The sequence below is a fragment of the Netta rufina genome (assembly GCF_964035555.1).
Source record: "Netta rufina genome assembly, chromosome: 1".
Classification (NCBI taxonomy): domain Eukaryota; kingdom Metazoa; phylum Chordata; class Aves; order Anseriformes; family Anatidae; genus Netta; species Netta rufina.
The window spans coordinates 152050086-152067203 of record NC_140123.1 but is presented as its reverse complement, the minus strand read 5'-3'; the positions used below and the strand labels follow the sequence as shown (position 1 = coordinate 152067203).

Sequence of the window (17118 nt, the reverse complement as noted above, 5' to 3'; positions counted from 1 at the left end):
CCTATGTGAAAGGGTTTCATCCAGCTTTAATAGCTTCCCGTTTTGGAAAGAAATGCTTTTCTCTAAGTTGTTTAAACATTCCTTAATTCTTTTTAAAAAAAAAAAAAAAAAAGTAAATTTATAAATTAAAAAAAAAAGACAGCCCCTTAAGTAGGATGAAAGTTGTATCCAATTTTTTTTTTTTTGTGAATCATTTTTTCATTCTGAATCAGCTGTGTGAGAAGAGTGGGCTAATTACCTGAGGTTAAACCTGCACCTAAAAATTTGGGATATGAGACTGTGTAGTAGATGCTATTTTCACCCTTCTCATCACAATTGTCTGGTCCTTACCTTTATCTAGCTAAAGAGGCTAAATCTGATTAAGTGCTTTCTGTGCTCGTTGTGGAGAACTCTTTACCCACATCGGAGCACTCTTCATTGAGCAAACAACAGAAGAGATGGTAGCAACAGAAAGTGCCAAATGTACTCTTCTGGTAGCATTGCAAGTTGCTGTAGAAAGCTTCTTATATCCAGATGTTTCAAACAGCTGCCTCTAAAATTATCAGGGAGCTCTAAACCCCAAGAGCAAGGCTTGGAATGCTATTCTTAGAACTTCTAGGAATCTAGGAAATATTCCTACTCACAGCAGAGTCAACACTGAATTTAGCCTAGCCCAGTGATCTTGAAAAGCTCCAAGGAATACACTGGTCTTCTTTTTCTCTAGAAATTATTTTGGCTTGATTCTCTACATTGGAATGGTGCTTTTATTAAAAGGGTAGGAGGGAGGAACAACTTCTCTTCAAATAAACCTATGTAAAACTCTACCCTCTAGAAAGGAGACCCTCTTTCCCAGCTAGAGCAGTGACTGCCTACTTACTGAGTGTAAGTGAGCAGGGAGATAACTGAAAATAAGCAAGCCATACTCCTGTTCAAGGAATACGTTAAGACATCACGAAGTAGTTTGATGCCACCAGTAACATTCATCCATCGGGAAGTGTTTGGGGTTGTGTTGTCTGTTCTTTCCCCTCAGTAGCTGTGAGATAATATGAAAGCTGTTGAGCATGGGCAAGGAGATCTTGTACATCCTGCTAACGAGTGCCATGTGTGAAAGGGAATACGCGTCTCTGCATTGTGTTTGCTGTAATATCTTGCTGTGTCTCTGCATCATCTGTAGCATTTCTGGACGTAAGAAAACTGATTTGTTGTCATGTGAAGTTTTATTGCATTGTAACTGATCAATTACTGGATGTATTTATTCAGCAGAAGGACAAACATTAAGCAAGACATAATAAAATGCATGTTTCTAGGAGCTGAGCACCTATCATGTATAATGAAATAGACACTTAAATAACAAAATGTTGAGACGAAGAAAAGCCACTCCTAGTGTACTGTTAATTAGCTAGGGAGTTGGCTAGTTTGATTATCAGTGTGACTAATGTGTCAGTCGATGCTTTTTTTGCATACTGGGGAAAGGTTGAGTCCCATCCAAGTCGATATAACTTCAGGTGTTGCTGAGATTCTAACATTGCTTAGAAGCACAGAAAAAAATGACCTCTTTTTTTGGAAGTAATGCACTGTTAAAAGGCATGAGCGTACACAATTTTAACTCCTGTTTTTATTTTTGGGGCATTTTCTTCCCAGACCTACTCAGGCCTGTTCTGCGTGGTAATCAATCCTTACAAGAACCTGCCCATATACTCCGAAGAAATAGTGGAGATGTACAAAGGCAAAAAGAGACATGAGATGCCCCCTCATATCTATGCCATCACAGACACAGCCTACAGGAGTATGATGCAAGGTGAGTGCTGACTGAGGTAATGGCTTTTTTTGTTGAAATAACAAATCAAGGTTGCAGTCAAAACACTAGGAGAACAACAGATCGCTGCTGTCAAAAGCCATTGCTATTTCCTTGTTCACAGGCGCCTGACACCTACCTGGTTCTGGCTCTTATGCTCAGGGGATTAGCTTTCTCTTGTTCCAGTGGATTGAAGAACCTTGCTTCAGAACATCAGAAGGGTCTGATACTCTTTAGCAAGAGCTAAACTGGAGATCAAGGACAATGGGGTGAATGTTTGTGGTTGAGAGAAGTAGGCAAGGAGAAGTAAAGTAGTAAATTTTCCCTCTGTGAGTGATGATCTTACAGAATCATAACTGTAGATGGGCGAGTATGTGTATTGGTTGATGGAGTTTAATAAAATTATTAAAACCCAGTCATACAGCTTGGTTGGAAGAAACAAGCTTAGCATGCCCTGCCTTTTGAAATGTGACAAGCTTTCGAAAGTGGTAGTTTTACCGACGATGCCTTGTTTGGTTACTTTCTTGTTCTGTTCAAAGTAAAACTTTCTATCAGGCAATATTAAATAGATCCATTGTTGTCTTATAGAATAAAAGTAAGCAGATTGACCTGTCTCCCCACCACCCCGCTGTGTATACCACAGCGGAGTAAAGAGTCATATATATCCGCTTCTCATTTGTCACTTGAGAACTTAAAAATCGAGTTCTGAAGGTCCTGTGCATATCCCTCCTGCTGTGAGGTCTTTAACAAGGAAGGTGCTCGTGTTTGGGTTGCTTGGAAAGTGTTCAGATGTGGAGGTATTCTGTGCTTTTCTTCCTGTCCTTAGCTAGGTTATATGCAGAGGCGTGCTTTGTGCCGTTTAAAGGACAGTTTGATTTGGCATGGTTTGTATAAATTAGGTGCTCCTTTATTTTCTAATGGATAGCAATGATGATTAAGGTGTGTGTCTCTAGGTCTTGTCCTTAGTCTCAGGTGCTGAACAAAGGCCGGATACAATAAACATAATTTAACAATTCTAATTAGTCTCAGTTCTAAAGGGTTCTGCGTTTTCCCTGCCCTCACTACCACTTGCACTTCCAAGCGTAGGAAAATTATAACAACGTGATTGCCCAGAGTGGAAAGGGAGCGAGAAAAACTTCTTCCACTTGCCTGAGTTGTGGCTTTAAACAAATTTACCATGTGAGCAATGCTGAAGAAGGCTGCTGAGGTGTGGTGCCACGTGGATCAGAGCACACAGGAGAGCTAACGTGATGGATAAATCAAGCTGTGTTGGTAAAAGCCTTGGGTGTGGAGGGGAGAACCATACTGAGACGCTGCAATTGGACTGGTGGCAGGGTACCGATGGCAATTTGTGGAAGATATGACAGCTTTTGAGAAAATACTCCTATACTCCTATACTACTTAAGTGTTTCTCCGAAAGGAATGCTCTATCCAGAGTGTGTGTGGGGATCCTTGAACCTGGATCTACATATGCCCTCACTTCCTTCAAAGACTGAGCAGCACGATTGTCCATGAACCCCTTATCAGTGTTTTACTTCCTTTATTACTTCCTTCTCTCTTGCCTGCTCCTTGTCAGCTGAAGTACCAACATATATTTTCCTTAAACGAGGTATTGACTAAACCCTACCAAATTTATTGTTCCCTAAAAAGATCTTTTCTACATAGCATAAGAAATGAGCTCTGTGGCATTGTTGTAAGAGACCAGAGAAGTCTTTCTCCTTCCACAGTCAACTGCTAAACCATTTGGTTATGCATCTTGTCCTTTATCCCTACCAGATGTCATCAGGATGTGGCAATGGATATCTGGACAGCCACAATTCTGCAAGAAGGGACAGATGACATTTACTTATCTGATAATGGTTCAGAACTAGTGGTTGGTCTACATGGATAATTCCTTTCCTTTTCAAAAGAGGTTTCTCCATCAGACCACCCCTTGAGCGGTGTCTAAAGCTCAGAAATCCCAGTCTCAATTTTTTTGTTGTACAATGTTGAAGACCGGCAGCCCTGCCACTGTTTTCCTAGCACTGGAAAGTTGCTATGAGCTCTTCTGGAGTGTTCACCTTTTCCAGAACAGTTCTAGGTACACGATATTCTCAACAGTCCTGACAATCTAGAGGTTTGTCTCAGCTCTTCTCTGCCTGGCTTGAGATACCTTGTTGCTGTCTAGTTGGAATGCTTGTTGGACATGAAAATCATTCCCACTTTGACCAATTAGTAAAGTTTGGTAAAATTTTGTGTGTGTTGGCTCATATGTACGTGTTTGATAGCAAAAATGCCTAGAGATCACTGTAGGGTTATTTGCTGCCTTATTTCAAAGGAAAACAGCAGCATTCTGGTGTATGCTACTGCAAGCAAAGGTGAGTAGGTTGTTGCAATGTGTCCGGCCCTGGCTAGCCTCTAGGGCAATGGAAAGCAACATTCCTATTCCACTTTCTCAGTTCTGCTTAGCAGTGGGGGAGGCTCGATGCAGCAGCCAGTGGTATGGCAGGAATCTGTACAGAGAATAGAAGATGAAAGGGTCCAGTGCTCCACATGAGCCGGAGGCATTTAGGATTAGGATGCCTTCCCTAGGATGCTTTCAGAGCCCCAAAGACAAGGAGTCCTTCATGGTCTGAAGGAGGATAGCAAGCTAGAGACTGTCATCTTCCAGCATGGGGTATAGTTATCTCTTAGGCTGACAGACTGGAAAAGCTTTTCACGTTAATTGATATGGACTGTTTTACAATTTTTTTTACATTTTTTCCCCAGTCAATTTATGGTATTCTAATAAGCAGGCTGTTCAAAGGGAGGTCCTTCAGGAAAGGAATTGGGAAGGGAGAGGAAGATGAGAGTTTTATTCCAAATTCTGCTAATCCAGAAACTATTTAACCCTTTTCAGGCATCTCTGCTGATGCATAAAGTTTGGTCGTCTTTCTGTGTTTACCACAGTTACTCCACTTGCAAAAGTGTCATGTGGCATCCATATATCCCAAGAGGGTTAAATTGTTTTTGTTAAACTTTACCAGAAGCATTTTCTTGAAGCAATAAGATAATGGAGAATATGTTAAAAGTAATTTTTTTGATTCTTTTTTCCTTCTTTCTCCAACCAAAGGCATTAAGATTCAGAAATGAGGTAAAAACATTATCTTGCTGAATGGTACTTGGAGATGCTTCTTGTGTTTCAAGAGCAGAATTCTGAAGAAAATAAAAACATTTTTGTTTTCAGAGAAAAAAATAATTGTCTTAATGTTTTTGTTCCCTGGGTAACTTGGATGGCAGAAGCCTCAGGTCTGACTGCTTTCAGAAGAATTACTTTTCTGGCACTGATGACTGAAGAAGCATAGTGCCTGTAAGTGGAGTGGTGTCTTGAGCAGACAAATCATTAATCTAAAGCAGCAGATGTACATTGAAGGGGTAAATTCTTTACCTCAATTTGCGTTCTCCAGAGGATCTATTAAGAAAAACATTTTAAAGCTATCAAATAGCACGTGTTTGTCTGTTCAGAGCACGCATAAGGAATTTTTAATGTCAAATACCGAGGCTAGAAATAAGCTAGAAGTTTCATTGGTTTCTGGAGCATGATGGCCATTTTGCTGTCAGTGCCTGAAACTTCTTTGTAATAGCTTGGATTAGTATGGTTGTTCCTGGAATGCTTTCTTCAGAGCTCTTCCCTTGTATGTGCTCTCTGCCCGTTTTTTAAGCTTCTATTCAACTTGCTCAACTAAAAGGTAGGAGAGAAAACAGACTGCACATTGGTAGCAAATTCACTCTATCTTACTTCTCATCCAGTTTTTCCACATGTCAGTATAGAGCTCCTAATGGTTCACTGAATAAAACTCTTAAAATCATTGTGCAGTGATTAAATCCTCCTTGACTTTATGGATTAGTCTGCAAAGGATCCTATGTGGCCAGCAACTTCCTGGTATTCACTTGGAATTTAGGCAGTCTATGGGTTTGGTGTTTAAAAGTAAAAAAACCTGAAGTATAGCACCTTCATGATCTTCACTGGCCTTGTTATATTCAGGGAGGAAACAGTGCTAGCTATTTTAAGACCAACTGCTTGCTTTTGTAGGTCTTCAGATGCACCTCAGACCCAGTTGTCACTTTCACAAGAAACCATCCTTTAGATCTGCTCCTGTAGAACATGACCTTCAAGTATTTGTAATTCTCAGCCATTTACACGTTTCTTAAGTTTCCAAGCTAGTAGAACACTTCTGTTCTAACTTCTGGGTCTCAGTTCTGCTTTCTCAGGTTGCTTCTTAGCACTTGTCTGCTCTACTGCACTGTGTTTTATGCTGTCCCCAAATGTGTCTTTATTTTCTGTACAATATTCTGTGCATGCTCACCAATTGAGGGATACCTGATTGACAGAGCTGTTCAGATTAGGTAGGGGCATGGATGTGTCTCTTTCAAGTTGCACATAAAGGTCAAATTCTGTTTCCACTAAAACATAAGGAAAATAGCATGTGGTTTCACTAGGTTGTTTTTTTACCAAGATTTGTCCAAATTTCTGATGCAAAGGGCAGCGTTAAATTTGGATACTAATTATGGAGGATGTTCATCTGGTGGTGTTTGTGTGCAAATTGCAAGAAAAGGCGTGTAGTTTCTGATTTTCTTGAGATGTTTTACATGCTTTGAATCATTTGAGATTTCTAAATGCAACTCCAGAAAAAAATCTGTCTTGAAATGTGGTTTTCAATAGAACAAGGAGCTAAAAGAGTCCATTGCCCGCTTGTTTTTTAGTAGTTACCACACCCTTTTTGCTTCATTCCTGTAAACCAGAGCAGGAGCCTTCTGGCAGTCACTTATGTAATAGTTCAGCCCTTTCTGTCGGTTTCCCTGCCGTACGCTGTTTCAGTATCATGAGCAGCCTGAGCTTTTGCAGGCCGTATACCAGTTTTTCTTTCCTGTCAGAACTTCATAAACATTTGTGTAACCGAAAATTACAGCCTAACTTGTTTTCCTGTTTTCCTATCTCCAGATTCAGTTGTGGAATGCTACAGAAAGGGGTATGGGCTTTAGTCCAGAAATGGCTTGGGGAAATAAATATTTGCATTTGACCCAGTAGGATGTGTTTCATTTTTGGAAATGAAACTTTTTTTTTTTCCCTTGTGCTTGTCCTCAAAATTCACATACGGCAAAGCTGAATCTTGGCACCGCAGTGGTCCTGCCAAACCAAGTGACTTTAATATCTAGAAGTTCTTCTGCTCTGTGAGAGCTGTCTTGCACACGCTATGCTTATCCTTCATTTGATTTTTTTCCCCCTTGTACCTAATGACAGGTTATTAGCATTTTGAAACTCTTCTCTGATGCATTCCTTAAACGACAGCACACAAACAAGCTCTCGGGCTCTGTCCTGGTGTTTCCCAGGAGCGTTTTTGACACTCAGAGCAGCGTCAGGAGCTCAGCCCGGCATGTAGGTTAAGGCACCGCTGTCGATCTACTTGATTTTACGCCAGCGGGCTTGGTCCGGGTAGCGCAGCGCTGTCAGGTGCCTGGGGCTGATCGCGCCTCAGAGCCCTGAGGGAAGGCCGCCGGCTGTTAGACAACACCGAGGGCAGAAGAGCAGCTTGAGGAGGGCGAGAAGCAAAAGAACCAAAACCACAGCACGGCTGGAGTACACATTGCGACTCCTCCTCGCTTCAGGTCAGCTCGGAGGCGGGCAGCAGGCGGCCCTGAGGCGGCCCTGAGGCGGCCGTGAGGGGCGCGCTGCCGTAACGGAAAGCCAGAGGGCCCGGCCGCTGCGGCGGTTAGGCGGTGGGTGGGTGGTGCCGCCCTGCCCTGCCATGGCTAAGCTCGCAGCCCTCATGAGTCAGCTCTAGGCAGGGGAGCGCAAGCCAAGCCTTTGCCTTTCAGCTAGGCTTCCTCTTCGCCGGGGAGGTGATGTCAGCGCAGCGTGCGCGCTATATTACTTCTCCTTTTATGGCCATCAGCAGCCCTGCAACCAGGCGCTCCGGCGGAGGAAGTGGCTGATAAAGGGCCTCCTCGGCTGCACAGGGCAGTTACAGAACATCCCACGGTGTGCAGGTCTAGCCTGGCAACCTTTGCCTTCTCCCAGCCCAAGACACCCAAAAACAAAATTCAGGAGTTCAGGGCTCTGTTCATGTATCACCTATGCCAATATATTCTACCGCGGCAGTTCAGGATTCCCTCCGGTCCATTAGTTTGCACGAGTGTTTTTGGCTGAGGGCTCCCAGTGTATGAAATATCTGTCCTGTCAAAACGAATTTGGGCTTTTAATTCATTTAAATTTCAGTTTTTAATTTGAATGTGTGCCAAGGGGTCCTGGAAGCAGTCTAAAATGAGGTCTTCTATTTCCATGCTGCAGGAAGTCGAGAATAACTTAGATATCATATTTTTAAAAATACAGTAAAACCAACCTAGTGATCTTCTTGTGCCATACTGCTGTATAGCTTTAAATTTGAAGGATGTCAGACTTCCTGAGCTTTTGGGTGCTTGAGGCTGCTGCTTCTTCTGATCACTTGAATACCGTGGTGATGGGGAGCTAAAGAGGAGCCCTAGATAAAAAGCTTTCCTTGCCAGCTGGTCTGAAATACAGAGCTGTTGCTATAATTAACTAATGAGTTGTTATTCTGGATTGTTCTTAATAAGTGACTCTGTTTAGGATGGAAAAGCAGATGCAGATTTCTTTTAATCAGGCGTTCCTTGATTGTGTTCTTGCAAGCAGCTGAGTTTATGGTGCCCAGCGCAGTCTCTTCTGCTGAGTAGGTTGCTTGCACAACCAACAATGGAGTAAAGGCAAGTGCTGACTGAAGCTGTGCAGTACGCCCATGTTGAATGATCCCCTAGGAAAAAAAGAAAAAAAAAAAGGTGGGGGGGGGAGTTGGAGGTGGCCTCTTGTCTGGGCAATAGCATTCTGATTCATGACGGCACAAGTCGGTATTGTATGGAGAATAAATATTGGCATTTACGGCGGGCCTTAATTGGAAGCGTGTCTAAAAGTTATGCTTTTGTGTTTGCTAGCTCTTTGGCCCTTTGGTAGGCTCCAATTTCCTGTTGCTCAACACATTATTCAGTTGTCTGTCTGTACACAATTAGAAGAATTCCAGCTATCCCAATGACTGCTGCTTTGCCGTCCTGGGAAAGAATTTCCCCCGGATTGCAAACAGGAATGTTGCCTTTTATGGCAGCGTCTGCGCGCTGCCGGTGGCTTGCCTGCACTCGCAGGTACCTTCTGGCTGCCCTGCAGCGGAGGTGACTAACGCAGCTGCAGCGGGCCACCGGGCGAGTGCTCTGGGGGAGGAAAGCCCAGTGTGAGAGGGAGGGCTTTTGAACGCCGTCTGTGGCTCTTCCTGCCTTGCAACACCTCTCTCTGTGTTGGGGTGTGGAAAGATCCTGTGCTCAGCCCTTTGTGACTTCCTTGGGTAGCTCCAGAGAGCTGGTGCCTCTTAACTCCTTTGCAGGGAGGCTCTGCAAGAGCTGCTCAGCTAACCACGGCAGATCCAGAGTGCTCAGTGCCAAAGAGCTTCTGAGGGTTACCTAATGCTGGTCATCTCTCTTTCTGTTCAGCACTTGGTTTGCCTGTCTGCTTAGCAGTGTATTTTGCTGGATTGAGGATCCTATCTTGGAGGAGAGGGAAGGGGCAGGCATGTGGTATGTAAGTACTTAGAGCTCCACTGCCTGCACGAGGAGCTCCAGTTCATCATTCCACCACCAAAGCTGGCTACCAGGAGTGAGGAGTGCCATCCTTAGACATCTTTTTCTTTTCTTTTTTTCTTTTCTTTTTTTCTTTTTCTCTAATAGGTTTCTTAGAAGAGCCTCTGTAGTACCTGGCTGCAAAGACAAGCTTTCCTAGGACAAATGGACTGCTTGTTTACAGTCAGGCTTTTGAAAGTCAAATGTTATTCAGAGGTACAATCTTTTCTTTTTACCATAACTGCTTTGTGGTAGAGAATTGCACCCAGGTGTCGCACTACTGCAGAATACGTTTCCTTAGGCAATCCATAAATGAGTCACTAGTTATTCCCCGATCCGCCCTCCAAGTGCCCAGTCACACAGAGGGCTGGCGTGTGCCTGCTGAGCCATTGACCCGCTGGGAACCTTGAATGGGTGAGGCCTTTGGGGCTGGCTCGCATCTGCTCTTCACCTGCCCTTCAGGAAAAGGGTACGTATCTTAAAGGCAATGAATAAAATTCAGCACTTGGAAAAAAAAAAAAAAAAAAAGAAAGTACAGTGCTAACAAAGCTGCATTATTTAGTTTTGGATGCTTAGTTGTTTGCTGGGCCCAACTGTTTGAGTGACAATTTTCTTCTGCTTGCTTACTTCCAGTCCTAGGGCTGATCAGCTCTTCCTGACAGAGATATTATCTATGGTAAAGCAGATTATTGTCCTCTAAACTTTTGTGCTCATCTGCATATAATCAGTTTCTAGTAAAGAAGGTTCAGAGCAGGAATTACTTATTTGTAGTGTGTGAATCTAATGTCTCCATTAGCAGCTGCAGAATAATTTAAGAGAAGACCAAATCTCAAATTTGGTAGGTTCTCCTGCTGTCTGTATTCCCTGAAAATGTGTCCAAAAGCTCAATTGCTTCTCTCTCTCTATACACCAAGTTTATAGGAGATTTTTCTTGTTGAATATGGCATTCATGCTAAATTCACTTGTGGTAGCAGTGTTAAAGTCTATAGCAAGTAGTCAGATAGAGCCCAAGTACTCGAAACTATAAAGCCTTCCCTAATTAGAGTTCAGTCTCTTTATCTCGCACAAAAGTCTTGAGCTTGGCGACTCAATTATATCATCCAAGTGTGTGTCTGGTGAGGAGAGTACTGAGCACACTTCCTTTCTCTAAGCTACTGGAGAAAGGAAGAGAAAGAACCAGTAGCTAAAATAAGGAGACAGTCACATTCATAAACCTACTGATGAAAGCTACCACTTGCTGAAATTATTTCTTGGAGGAATTCAGTGATATTTTCTCCTTGTGGATGTTTGAGGCTTGCTGTCTTGTAAGAGATTAGACTCGAGTCTGACACAAAATTGAAGCTCAGTGTGTAAAAAGAACAATAAGGAGATGAAATCTAACTGCTGTGATACTCCGGCTCTCAGACTGGATGATCTGATAGTTCTCTGCTCTTAAGCAAAATAAATAAATGTGATGGCTTAGTCTGTTCCGTGAGTGTCTCAATGGCTCTCGTGTGAGGCAGGACTATGTGCATGACTTGCGGTTAGTTCCTCAGCGTTCAGTGTCTGGACAGGTCCCTCCTCCTGTGACTCCTACAAGAAGCTACGAGAAGGCACAAGGCACTCTCCTGGCTGGTTCCTGGTGGCATCGAGGAGAAAGTGATGCAGACTGGGGTGGTTAAAGCTGGAGGCAGGATGGAAGGGAGGATGCAAAGTGAAATCAAGGCAGAAGTAGGGGAGCGTTTTTGCAAAGAAGTGAGGGGGGAGCAGTAGGGTGAAGACAGTGGAAAGACTAGTCGGGGCTGCTTATGAGAAAGTAGAAGCAGAGGTGAAAGCTGAAAGGAGGTTACAGATGTTGGAGAAGATAGTGGTGGATAAGCTGGTTGAAGGAAGTTCTGGGACTGGAAAGATTTCATCATCCACAGCTGGGAAATGAACCCAGGAATTAGTCTGTCTACCGTTTAGCATTCAATACCACATCCCCATCCCTGATTTTTGTGGCATGTCAATATGAAAAAGAAAAGGTTTCTCCTATTATCAGCTGCTCAGTTAATACTATAGGGGATGGTGCCACAAATACATCAGCTGTACAGCACTTAGGCTGCTGTTCAGCATTTTAGCTTTCAAGCCCATCCTGTATAAAGTAAGTAACAACAATTTCTCACTGAGTGTTTCTGGGGTGAAAGCCTCTGTTTGATGTGAGCTTTTGGTACTCTGGGATTTTTAATGGTTCACATCCCACTTCCACCTGCCCTCTATCTCCTTTCTGTTTGTTCTGCTCTGCTGATTGCTTGTGTACGTAAGTATGGGTCCAGAATAATTGAAGGGGGGTGGATAACTAGGAGATGTACATCCAGGTATATATCTGTGGTAAAGCAACATCCACTGTGAGTGTTATTGCCTGTTTGTAGAAAAAATGATATAACCAATGTTCTTTCTGGATGAAGAAAACATAATGGCACCATTGCAATTTAATTTTGGCAGATGTGGGAGGTTGGTTGCCCAAAAAGGGCTTACCAGGCCATATTTCTGTCAATGCTTGTTGAGTTTACTAGTTCCTGTCTATGTCTTAGATGTTGATATTCGTCTGTCACAGAAATTTGCTGTTCAAGTCTTAGTCTGACTGCTGTTTTAAATTTTTTTCCAGACCGAGAGGATCAGTCCATCCTTTGCACGTGAGTATATACAGTTGCCAGCTTGTGTGGATGTCAAAGTTTGCGTTAAAAATCTTGGTTGGAGGACTCTCTTGATAGTAAGTGCCAGGGGTGGGCTCAGTAAATCAGGTAATAACGAAAAGTTGAGGAAGGTCCCAAGACAGGTCCTCCAATGTGTATTTAATCCTTTCTGCAGAATAATTGTCATGGGAACTGCAGGAAGAAAGGAGGTTTTGAAACAACCTCTGTGCCCAAACTCCTGAAGAAGTAGGGCTTTGTCAATGGAAAAGGCTTGGGGAACTCCTTAAGATTTGATGCAGCCGTTGTGTTTAAGAGTATTCATGCTGATGAGGCTGATAAGTAACGAATAGATACTCTTCTTTGTTACAGCAGTTTCTCATCTAGACACAACAAATTCAGTTGGCTCCCAGTCAGGAGGTTTCTTACAGAAAGATTCATTTTGTTGCCTTTCATGCCTAGCTCTACAGTTGCCTCTGCATTATTCCTCTGCCACTTAGCCATTTTCGTGTCCCAGTGACCAGAGAACGTAGTTTTTGTTTGCATTCCGTCCTTTGTGCCCTCCTATAGAACCCATACCCACTGGCAAACTGGCTGAGGGCTAACCTGCAGCCCGGCTACAGTGATTCCACTCTAGTATCATTCAGTTTTGTTGGCTTTAAGAGGTGTTGTGATAGCCAGGGTGGATTTAAGGAGCTGTGTAGCCCTTTGGGGATTAGAGATAGAAACGTGTCCCCCTATGTCTTTTTTGTGAGTGAATCGCAGACTTTCTTTACAGAGGTGAATCGGGAGCTGGTAAGACAGAGAACACCAAGAAGGTCATTCAGTATCTGGCTCACGTTGCTTCCTCACACAAGTCTAAAAAAGACCAGGTAAGACCTAGGTTTAATTTAATGATGCTTTATCGCTGTGCTGACTGTGGATGATAAACATGTATGGGCTGTCCTTGGTAAAAACCATATTGCTCAATGAAAGTCTGGATGGTAACAGCTATCAGGGGACAGAGGAGGACAGTTTATTAAGAAATAAAAAAAGTTAGTCAAAACCATGAGTCAGGGGACATTGTTCAAAGTCATAACTCCTTTGAATTCAGTCGAGCTACAGTGGGAATAACCTCATCCATAACCTCTTGGATTCGTGGGCAGGAGACACTATAAACGAAGCGTCACCCATACCAATCTTTTTATGCAAACACAACGCTTGTAACCAGTCCAGGTAGTTTAGAACTGATCATTCCACGGAGAAGTTGTCTCCTTTTTTCTGTAGATCTCTACGTTAGGTCTGGCTATTAGAGGTACTGATTCAAAACTGGAGAACACAGGGCTAGTCAGTGAACCTCAGCTGAAAACTCGAGAATTGTAGGAAAACATGAAATGGGTGGAAAAGAGCCAGGTGTAGCAGGATATGACAGGAGGGTGGTGGTGATGGTGGGAGGACTTTGAAGATGTCTCACTTATATTTTTTTCCCCTCCCTCTCCCCCGATGGACTATTGCCGAATTCATCAGTTGTATCCTCGTAGGTGAGCTGCACGTTTACTGCACGTTCTGCACCAGGAATGCGTTTTCTGTCCCATTGTGTGATTTTTTTTTTTTTTGAGCAGCTTTTCACTCCACACCAGTATCACTTTCTGCAGCTAAACCAAAACCATAGACAATTCACAATTTTTTTTTTTTTTGTGTGGTGCACAGTAATCTTTTTATCAGGATGTTCGATTGGAGACTAAAGTAATATAATGAATACTTGTGTTCTGTGGTTTGCATTTTAAGACTTTTCTTGCAGGACTTCACGAACAATTTATCTGGAAAAGTATTCCTCCAGGGCAATATGACTGGACGAGGCTTTCCTCGAACCATGAATATGTAGCATGGGTGGTGTTCCTAGGAAGATATATGTAGCTTGGCGTTTAGCTTTCCATTCCCAGCAGTGAGATGTGGCTGTAGGTTGCAGCCAGAGGTCGGTGAGGAAGGCTGCCCTGCAGACAGGGTGTTTCAAGACAGTGAGCTTGTTAGCCAGAGCTGAACATGTTGGAAAATGTCACTGGTGAGCCATGTAATAAAAACCAGATGCCAAGTGCATCCTCTGTATCTCTACATAAAAGTTTTCCTGTAGTAGCTTTATGTGTAGACATATTTTATGTGTGTAGAGTGTATGAATTAGAAGGCATCCCTACGCGCACGCATACCATGTTTGTGTGCACAAATTCTAATAAGTAACTTCTGGAATGCAACCAAAAAAAAAACCTTTCTATGTGCCAAACTTTCAGACATATGAAGGCTTTTTCCATGGTCTGTCAGTAGCTGTATTTAGCAACATTCTCCTTTTTTTCTTTTTCTTTTTTTAAACTGTGGAAAATAGAATCATGGGCTTGAGCTAAGTGTTCTTCCACTGTGCATCCTTGCGCAAAATTTCTACTACCTAAGCAGGACAAAGATCTGCATAGAAGAACGAAATAGTCCTTGGTGGTGATTTGGTCTAGTTTGATTTTTCAAAGGTTCTTCTGAGAAGTCCTGCAGCTCATGTGTTACTTCACTTTTGTGGTTAAACAGTAGCACTGGCCCTACCAGAGAGGACTTAGACCTGGATCCTTAAATGTAAAGTCTAATGAGTGCTCTGTGCAACAATTCTTTACAAACCTTAAACATGAAACCAGATTATGAGGGGTTATACGTTTAATTTTTTTGAGGGTCTGGGGTCACGGCAGATTTATTCTTTGGGATAGAATATAATAGTGTCAAGCCCTTATGCTGCAAGACAGAAAACCCGCTGCTGGCACTGAGTAGCAAGACTAAACATGGAACTTTGTTAGTGACGGTGTAGGAAGTAGGGGAGCTTTTTTTGCCAGGGAGATTTTTTGACTGTCTTCTAACAGAAGTTTTGAGCTTAAGCTCCTGTTTTTCATGTATCTGAGCAATATCTGATTTATATAAAGCATATTCTTTATCCCTAGCTCTTTTGTTTTGGAGGCAGTGGCTGCTTCCACTAATCCCAGTGCATTAGTATGTTCAGCTTAATAGCTTTTAGCTTGCATGGTGTGAATATTAAGCACATTAAAGTTGCTTTTGGAGCCTACTGAATTGAATTATATAAATACTTTTTCACTTAGTCAGACTTTATTTATGGAAGTTAGGATTCACGATTTCCCATTTTTCAGTCTCTGTTCCTCTACTGACTTGTTAAATCATGTAGTAGTCTTTTCAAGATGAGAACGTTCACAGCTGATCACTAACTCTTGCGTAGTGGTTGCTAATGCTTAAATCTTTGTAATGAAGGTTGGGTGGGTTATCGATGATCTATCTTCCTTCCCCAACCAACCAAGTATTATTGGGATCCAGTTATGTGAGAATCTTTCGTGTTTGTGGAGAAGAATGCAAAAGCAAATCCCTGAAGTGTTTAAAAGCAAATAACTGGGGAAAAAAAAAAAAGGAAGCAACACCTTTGACTTTTTTTGGATAGAAATTTTGTGCTGTGAAAGGTAGTTGTGATTTCTGGATGCTTGTCTTCATACATTCAGAAGAAGAAATAGTTGGCAAAACTTCTCTCTTGCACAGAAATATTTCCAAAAATTGTATGAGGCGAGAAAAAAGAAATTCAGAGTGCAAGATAGATGTCGAGGATTTTAATTGCTTTAAATACGTGTTGTAATTTCAGAGCAGTGAAAACAGAGCATACCAAAGAGCGTGCACTGCGCAACCACCAGTTGGAAAACTAGCAGCCAGTGGCTGTTATTGAGTCTGCTTTCATGAGGAATATTCTGCGCACTTCAAATAAATGCAAGTTGTTAAAAAAAAAAAAAGTTTCAGGTCAAAGATTGGCAATTACAGGTGTCAGAAAATTAGCAGCAGATCATTAATTTCTAGAAAGCTTGGTAGAGATGGCTTTTGTTGTACTCAGTTTTCACTTCGAAAATTACCCATTATATGATAATAAAGAAGTCTCTTCCTTCAATGAAAGGTGACTGTCAAAATTTCAGTTTAAAAAACAACCAAAACACAAACTTTGCAGAATTTTAAACTATGGGATTATTAAGCAAAGACAGCGTACAGTGCACACCAATGGCTACATCGCAGTAATTCCAAGCACTTCATCTCATGCGCCATTGCCAGGGCACGCTGAGAACTTGGTCTTCCTACTGTATCACAGGGCTAAGGCAAGTCTGGAGAAGTAACGATGTGACCGAGTCTTTAGCCTGCTCCTTTCCTTACAGCTCTGTATTGCTGTATGCTCTGAGCTGGCGTTGTCTTGTACCTCTTGCTACTGTGGTAGTTCAAGAGACCCAATCACTTCTGAACTATGGGTTATCAATACCTACTTGACACTAATAACAGTCTTTTGCAGAGGTACCAACAGGAGGTTCATTAGTGAAAATTTCTATAAACTTTCGATCTTTGTGTAGCTAAGCATGACCTTAGTTTTATTTTTAGCCAAATTATTAAAAAAGCTTCAGCCTGAAGCTTCTGTTTAGAGAAAAAATGAGCTTTTTGATCTCCTTCCTCCTCGTTTGTTAGTTGGCTTTAAATGGTAAGTTGTTGAAACCTCTCACTTGCACAGCAACAGATCAAAGTCACAAAGAGAGGGCAGGGACCTCACTGCTGGGTGGAGAGGAAGAAGTGGGTGAGGGAAGAGCGTTCTGTCATCGGTACATGTGCCAGAATAGGAGGGGGAAATGTGACTGCTACCCACTTTCAAGGACTGAACCCTAGTTTCAGGGTGTTGTCCTTACAAAACTACACACTGGCTCTGTTGTGAGAGGACAGACGTCCTAGCTTAGGTTGCCTTCCCAGGGCTAACCCCCTTGTTATGTACACTTCCACACTGAATGAAAGTGTTTGCAGCAGCTGCCCCTTCTGTGTGTGTGCAGTTCTGCAGCGACTCAGAGTCTTGTTTGATGCTGCACTTTGCAGGCGTGAAGTGAGGTGATTGTGGAAGTAAGAAATACTTTAGTTCTTTGTTTGGTTTCTGTTGTACTCCTTTTTTTTTAAATTTATGCAATAAGAAGTGCTGATTTTTTGGTATGTATTTTTAGAGAGACAGTGTAAGGACTGACCTGTTTTATAAAA

At 42.4% G+C, this 17118-nt stretch overlaps 1 protein-coding gene across 1 annotated transcript in view; it reads left to right on the top strand.

Moving 5' to 3' along the window:
* MYH9 (myosin heavy chain 9) overlaps window positions 1-17118 on the top strand; it is a 67950-nt gene that overhangs the window by 18579 nt on the left and 32253 nt on the right. The window contains exons 3-5 of the mRNA XM_084306449.1: window positions 1621-1777; window positions 12036-12063; window positions 12839-12932. Of these exons, the coding sequence (XP_084162575.1) occupies window positions 1621-1777; window positions 12036-12063; window positions 12839-12932 (279 nt within the window). The remainder of the gene's footprint in view (window positions 1-1620; window positions 1778-12035; window positions 12064-12838; window positions 12933-17118) is intronic.